Source organism: Plasmodium gaboni, chromosome 14 (assembly GCF_001602025.1).
Source record: "Plasmodium gaboni strain SY75 chromosome 14, whole genome shotgun sequence".
NCBI classification, from domain to species: Eukaryota; Apicomplexa; class Aconoidasida; order Haemosporida; family Plasmodiidae; genus Plasmodium; species Plasmodium gaboni.
The window spans coordinates 2,498,256-2,506,925 of record NC_031494.1 but is presented as its reverse complement, the minus strand read 5'-3'; the positions used below and the strand labels follow the sequence as shown (position 1 = coordinate 2,506,925).

The following is an 8,670-nucleotide window of genomic DNA, read 5'->3' as shown; positions in this document are numbered from 1 at the left end:
TATATATACATATACATATTATTATAGGAAAATATTAAATGAAGTATAATTTTTAAGTTTCTTTTTTTATTTTTTATGAGAAATTTTTTATTACATAAGAATCCTTATTTTCTTTTTTATTTTTTATATTATTATTAATAATAGATAACCACATGTGTAAATGTGTATATAATTATTATTAAATTATATGTAATTATTTATATGGATGATATTATATATATATATATATATATATATATATATATATATATATATATATATATATATATATATTTGTATTTATTTATTTATTCTTTTCTTTTTTTTATTTTGAAATAAATAACTTTTAAATATATATAGTTATTTTTCATATAGTTGTATATTGTATATTTATACAATTATACTTCTTTACATACAATATTTCATGTATATATAAATATGTATGGAAATATATTATTATTACAATTATTATTTTACTCATCCTTTGAATTTCATAGAATAAAATAAACATGAATTATATATATATATATATATATATATATATTAATATTATTTAAAATATAGAATTCTTAAAAATATATGAGAAGGAGTAGTTTAATTATTTTTAAATAATAAATATATTTTTTATATATATGAAAATTTTAAATTGATTATAATACTTTTTGTAAATATATATATATATATATATGTAATATATATATATTAATATATATAATAATATTTTAATAATTTTTAATTTAAAAATATATATACACATATGTTGATTATATGTATAAAATATATGTATTTTAGATTTATTTCTTTTTTATTTTTTTTACAATAATCGAATAAATATTATTGGTTTTTATTTACTTTTTTACTTTTTTTCATTTAAAAGAATATATGTATATATATATATATTAGATGATTATATAAGTATACACTTTTACATATATTTATAATATTAACTATTATATATAATATACTTTTATATAACAAAAAAGTAGGTAGCTATATATATAATAATCCTAATTATGTACGTAAAATATTATTTATTATTATTATATTTAAATATACTTAATATATGAGTATATTTATATATGCTAATTTGTAATTATTTTATGCTTTTATAAAAATTAAAGAATATACACATATAATATATGTAAATATATATTTTTTTAATTTATTTTATTTATATATATATATAATATATTTTTTTTTTTTTTTTTTTTTTTTTTAATGTACAAATAATATATTAATATATTATTTAATTATTTATTATATATATATATATATATATATATAATATATATATTTATTTTTTTCATAATTCTACTTTTTTGTTAATATATATAAAGAGGAAAAATACAAAATAAGCATTCTATATATATATATATATTTTTTTTTAACGTTATTTATTTTATATATTATTTATTTTATATATTATTTATTTTATATATTATTTATTTTAAATATTATTTATTTTATATATTATTTATTTTATATATTATTTATTTTATATATTATTTATTTTACATATTATTTATTTTATATATTATTTATTTATTTTATATATTATTTATTTTACATATTATTTATTTATTGATTGATTTTCATTTTGATGGTAATATTTTATTAAAAAGAATGGAAGATAACAACCTGAACAATGAACAAAAATTTAATCCGAATTTGTTGGGAATGGAGAATAATGTTACTCAAGAACCAGCAGTCGAAACGGTCGTAGTAGAACCAAAGAAAAAAGTCGGAAGACCTAGAGGTGCTAGTACAAATAGTAAGGTTATAAAAAAAGAAGAAAAGGTTTCTACATCATCATCTGGTTATCCAGGTGTTAGTTGGAATAAGCGTATGTGTGCTTGGCTAGCTTTTTTTTATGATGGAGCATCAAGAAGAAGTAGAACATTTCATCCAAAACACTTTAATATGGATAAAGAAAAAGCAAGATTGGCAGCAGTAGAATTTATGAAGACAGTTGAAAATAATGGTAGAAAAAAATCCGGAAAAGGTAAAGGTAGTAGAAGTAAAAGCAAACAATTAAATGATGAACATTTCAATGCTTTACACAATAATGATCTTGGAAACAGTATGAATGGAATGAATGCTCATAATAATTTACAAATGCAATTGATGTCTATGAATCCAGCTTTTTATATGCAGAGTTTAAACAGAAATTTTAATATGTCTGCAAACGAAAGAAATAATATGTTTAATTCTTTGAATAATCATTCTGGATTTAATGGACCTCTTAAGGGTATGCAAGATCACAATGGATTATATATGCATAATCATGTATTTAATAATATGCATTTATTAAATAATTCTAATATTGGTTTGAATAATAATAGAAATAATAACTCTAATAACAACAATAATAGTACTAACAGCAATAATAATAGTAGTAATAATTTACATTATTTGAATGAATTAATTTTCAACTCGAATTTATTTCATGGAAATAATATGGGATATCATGAAGGAAATGTGAATAATGGTGTAAATGAATTATTAAATCTTGATGAGAATGTTGGTTTACATAATAAAGATGTAGAAAACTTGATGAATGTGCTATTTAGGCAGAATTATAATATGAACATGAATATATCAAATATTGATAAACGATATTTACAAGGAAGTAATGTTGTTATGAACGGACCACAAGGAAGTAACAATAATAATAATATGAACAATAGCAATGCGAATAGCAACAATAATAATAATGGTAGTAATAGTAGTAATAATAATAATAATACTACTAATAATAATAATAACAATAATAACAGTTCGAATAATAGCAGTTCTAATAACAACAATATGAATAACAGTAAGAACAACAACAACAATAATAATAATAATAATAATAATAATAATAATTCTGGTAATAGCAATTCATCACAAAATCAACATATGTATCTATCAAATCATAACAATGATATATTTGATAATAATAATAGTGGAAATAACGATACAAATAATAACAACCAATCAAATATATCTAATTTTTATGATTATAATTTTGATTTATATAGAGGAAATGTATCACCAAATATAATGGATATGGTTCATCGTATGAATAATCATATGAAAGATGGAAAAAATTTGGATGCTTTAAATGATGATATTGGAAATGATTTAAATTTTCGATTACATGAAAATTCAGCTTGGATAAATCAATTGAGACAATCACATAATAATTTATGCAATAATATAAATAATAATCATTGTGATTTATGTCATACATCATCACCTGATCATAGTCTTAAAGGGCAAATAGAATTAAACAAAAGAAAAAAATCTGCATCTAATCTTAATAATAGAAAAAATGATTTATTAGAAGATAGCGTAAATAGTTTTGATTTGAATATTCCATGTTCTTGTTCATCACATTTGAGAAATCAAAAGAATCATTTCTGTGTCTATTATAACCAATCTAATTCCTCTTCACAAAATGATAATTATAAAAATTATGTAAATTGGAATCCTAATTCTAATAACAACTTAATTAATAATAGCATTGATAAAAATGATACTCCTTTAGATAATTCTAATGGAAATAATAGTGGAAGGAACTTAGGAGATTCCAATTTATTATGTATGACACAAAATAATAATGGATCTAGTTCTCAATCAACAAATGCAAAACATTTAGCACAAACAATGGATATGAACCAAAAACAATCCTCACATACTTCACAATATTCTAATAATCCAAATTTACAAGATATACAAAACCAATTTAGTTATCAGAACCAGCCAAATATTAATATGGATATGCATAGCCAATTAAATTTATTAAAACAAAATTGCAATTATTCTCCAAAAAATATGAACAATAATAAAAAAAAAAGTACTACAGGAACATCCAAAGATTCAAGCAGAAAATTATTATCTTCTCATGCTTTAAATATGCCTCTAGAACAACAACATCAATCTTCCAAAAAAAATAGTTTAAGTTCATCCTTCTTAGAAAATAATTTATGTACCAAACTAAATAGTATTATCAACTTTGAATGGATAAATAATGATTTAAAAATGAATTTAAATGCAAACAAATCAAATTCATATGATAATTCTGAATCTTAAAAAATAAAAAAAACATAAAAAATAAAAAAATATAATATTTGTATTTTTTATTATATATATATATATATATATATATATATATTGTGTGTATATTCAAACATATACTTTTATCTATTATATATATTATAATAATTCATATAATTATAATTTTAATAACACAAAATGTTATTATTTTTTTATAACTAAATGTATTTTTACCAATCTTTTTTTTTTTTTTTTTTTTTTTTTTAAATTATATTCAAATTAATCATATTTTAGTTATACTAATTATGATAAAAAAAAAAAAAAAAATTAAAATAAAAAATAAAAAATGAAAAACTATGATTTTAATTTTCTTCAAAAAAAATAAATAAAAAAACAATAAAATAAAATAATTATATATGTAGATATTTTATATATTTATCTATATATTTTTTTTTTTCTTATGATTTAACAATAATATTTTTAATACATATATATATTATATGTATTAAAATATATATATAAAATCATTTTTTTTTTTGAATTTATAAAACTATATATTATAATATATATATATATATGTGATAATGTTTTTTTTTATTATTAAAAGCTTTAGTTTTTTAATTATTTATTAAAGAATTTTTTTTATTTTTTTATTTCATTTATTTTTTATATTATGTCTAAAAAAAAAATGAGAAAACTCTATAATGGTATATATAATTTTAAATAGTTTTCATATTTAATAATGTGTATATGCTTTTCCTAACTTTCTAATTTTTTATGATTTTAATATAAATAGCATTATTCTAATTAATGCCTTTCATGGGAAATTATAATATTTAATAAGAAATTGTTTTTCTTTACAACTTATATACGATAAACATCAAATTTAGTTGTTCCTTTTTATTTTGATATTATATATAAAAAAAAAAATAAAAATAAATAAATCTATGGGAATTCATAAAAATTCATAATAAATATATTATGATATTTCATTAGCATCACATAATACTGTTATTATTATATCAAAATATTAGATTGAATATAATATAAATTTTTTTAAATGTGTAGGTCTCAATTAATATTATTAGGTTTTTTTTTATTTTGTGTAATTTTCAAAAAATTATAATAGCATATAAACTTTTTATAATATTAAATATATTTTACACATATATATATTTTTTTAATAAATTGATAATTCTTTTTAATAGAATCTTAAATATTATATTTTTTTAAAATTTCATTTTGCTCACTAAATTTTTGAATATATGTAACTTCCTGTTCTATAGGTTTGATGTAAAAAAAAAAAATAAAAAAATAAATAAATAAAAAAATAAAAGAAATTTTATTATAGAAAAATAAAAATACGTAAGAAAAAAAAAAAAAATGTAAAGGAAAATTTTTTCTTATATTATTAATACTTAAAAGGTTTCATATAAATATAAGAAAAATATTCAACATATATATATATATATATATATATATATATATTTATATGTTTCATTTTAATGTCTAATTTTCTTCTTTCCATGCAAAAGGTTCAAAAGGTGGTGCCTCTTTTTTAGATGTTTCCTCAAAATTTATTTCAATACATTCTGATGGTTCTAATGGCCTATAAATACATTTAGAAAAGGTGGAAATAAATAATATGAATGTGTTTAATATATGCACATATATATTTATTTATTTATTTTATTTTTATTTTTTTACGTCAAATCCGTTAGCATAATAAATCCAGATTTTCTTGTTGAGAGTACAGGGATGTATCTAGTATTTGGTATATATTCTATGTATTTTTCTTGCATTTTGATAACCCTACAGGGATTTTTCATATCGACCTATTAAAATAAAATATAAAATAAAAATATTTAAATGTATCATATATATATATATATATATATTACATGGATATCTTTTTAATGTTAATTTTTGCCTTACCACATTATTATTAGAATTTTCATTTGCTCCACTTTTACTTTTGGCTTCGGATTTTTTTCCTTTTTGTACATTGGAAATATTACTTCCATCTTGCGCATGATCATGAGTGTTTTCATCGTTTGCACTACCTTCAACACTTTCAGCATGGGAAACATGACTAGACTGACCAATAGTAGCAGCAGTACTTAAAATTTCTAAGTTTTTCATTGATTTCCCATCTGATAATACTGAACTATTATCATCTTGGGCTGTTCTTTCCTTTGTTATCTTGCTATCATTCTTTTGTTTTTTTAATTTCAATGTTTTTCTCTTGGCAGTTGTAGATAACACTGCTGTTACTGTTTCTTTTTTTTCTTGCGTTTTTTCCTTACTTAAAAAGGAAGGATAATCAAAATTTTGATTATTACTAGTGGAAAGAATAGAGAAATTTTTAGGTACTTTCATGTCTTCTGTCAATCCAATCAAACATGTTGGCATGAAAGTTAAACTTATCATATGGATTAATGGGAACCAATACCACAACTGACTGAATAAACAAAAACCTGCAGCTGCTTGTGGTCTTATAATATTACCTCTTCTTGTAAAGAAAGTAGATATAGCGTTTCTACCACATATATCTAATAAACCAGCTCCTACTATAGCACCAAATTTAGCAATGATGTCTTCATGTTTATCTGATAAAATTTTCATGATTTCATCTTTATATTTTTTAAAGTTTGGATTACAATGTTCATTAGATTGTTGAAAAATTAAACCTAATGATATAAATGCACTTTGTCTAACAAAATCAGTTGTGTCTGTTAACAAAGGCATTAGCATGTTTATCGCATCCTCATTTGCTGTTGCAGAACAAGCAATACCTAAAGCTAATGCAGCTCCATAACGTACATGAGGATTATAACTCTCAATTAATAAATTTAAAAATTTTGGTACTTGATTTGGTGAATTACATAATACAAATCCTAAAGCTATAACAGCTGCTCTTCTAACATCATCACTAACATCTGATACTGAAAAATGTAACAATTTCTTTATTATATGTTTATTGCAATTTGATAAACCACAATAAGCCATACCTATAGCAAACATTCCACCATATCTTATAATAGCATCCTTATCAGTTATCAACTCTTCTATTAATGTATCTGCTTCTCTTTCTTTCTGGAACACAACGAAACCTAAACTTATACTACATGCTCTTGTAATTTTTTCATGTTGTGTATCATGAGCATATGCCAATAATTCGTCTATACATTTATCATCACCACTACCTAATTTTAATAAACCTATAGCATAAGCAGCACTTTCACCAGCTACGGCTGAATCAGAATATAAGACTGCTTTTAGCTCATCATATGTATTTTCATCATTACCATCTCCTAAACACACCAAACCTAAACCTAAGCAACAACCATGTTGCAATACCTCATCATTCATATTTGATTTTAATTGAGACATCAGATAGTTCTTTACCTTTTTGTCATTGGTATTATAATTTGCATGTATTAATCCTAAGGCATACAAAGAACCTCCTTCTGAATATACACCACTAGGAGCAAGTCCTACATTTATATTATTAGCAATTTCTCTTGATACATCATTATAAGGTAAGTGGGTAGATAAAACCATAAAAGACTCATTAACATGTCCTTTATATACAACACCTAATGAAGCAGTTGCTGAAAATTTCGCCCAGTTAATTGCTTTTGATAACCATTCAATATTTGAACGGAGAAACACATCACAGGTAGTTCCTGTTTGCATTAATGCGTGTGCTAAAACAATTCCATGATGTGTAATACTACTTCTTGAATCTACTATATTCTTATATGTATCTAATAAAATTAAATCTGCATGGTTATTACGATGCAAAAATTCAATATATAAATTTCCTGTAATTTTTCCTGTTAATATATATAATAGTTTTTTCATTCTATTATAAAACATATGTTTTTTACTGATATGTTTCAATACATCTTGAACAATATTATTATTATTATTATTATTATCATCATCTTCATTATTATTATAAGTAGGTTCATCATTTATTAGGTTATCATTAGGTTTATTATTATCATCATCATTATTATCAGGATTTTTATTATCATTATTATCTTTATTTTCCTTTTCGTTATTTTTTTCGTCTTGTTGTTCACTCGTAATTGCATTATTTTCATCCTCTTTATTATCTCCATCATTATTTTCTTCTTGTGGTGTAGTAACAAAATACTCTTCACCAAAATAATATGATTTATTTTGTATTAAGTTTTCTTTTATTTGTCCTATTATATTTCTTAGAAATATTTTATTTTCAAAATCTACTAAATCAAAAGATATTTGATAAGCCATTAAATGATAATTATGTAACAAGTTCAATAATATTTCAGCTATTTTTTTATAATCATCTATATAATATAAACATTCACATAAGTTAATATATTCTGTTTTTAATTCTTCTTCAGATAGTGAAAGATATAAATTTACTAATAATTTGAAATACTCATTTCTAAAAGATTTGTTCATATTTATATGTTTCTCATTATTAATAGAGTGAGCTAATATTTCTATTTTATTTTCTGCATTTACAATTATATATTCTACTTTATCTAAACGTCTAGCATCTAAAGCAACACCTAAAGCTTCTTTAATATCATTACTTTTTATGCACACATCTATCATTTCATCAACAAGTATTTCCATTTTTTTATTAATTTC

General features: G+C 20.6%; 2 protein-coding genes across 2 annotated transcripts in view; one reads left to right on the top strand and one right to left on the bottom strand.

Annotated features, from left to right (window-relative positions):
- Positions 1 to 1,602: 1,602 nt before the first annotated feature.
- On the top strand, positions 1,603 to 4,056 carry PGSY75_1466400 (transcription factor with AP2 domain(s); the record flags this gene model as incomplete). Its single annotated transcript, XM_018788346.1, has 1 exon — positions 1,603 to 4,056. One exon carries the CDS (start codon positions 1,603 to 1,605, stop codon positions 4,054 to 4,056), a length of 2,454 nt encoding a protein of 817 aa, XP_018639718.1.
- A 1,473-nt stretch (positions 4,057 to 5,529) lies between these two features.
- PGSY75_1466300 (putative 26S proteasome regulatory subunit RPN2) overlaps positions 5,530 to 8,670 on the bottom strand; it is a gene marked incomplete at both ends in the record, with an annotated part of 3,678 nt that continues 537 nt past the window's right edge. Inside the window, 3 exons of the mRNA XM_018788345.1 lie at positions 5,530 to 5,629; positions 5,728 to 5,855; positions 5,956 to 8,670. The exon at positions 5,956 to 8,670 is cut by the window's right edge and continues 537 nt beyond it. Coding sequence (XP_018639717.1) covers positions 5,530 to 5,629; positions 5,728 to 5,855; positions 5,956 to 8,670 — 2,943 coding nt within the window. The remainder of the gene's footprint in view (positions 5,630 to 5,727; positions 5,856 to 5,955) is intronic.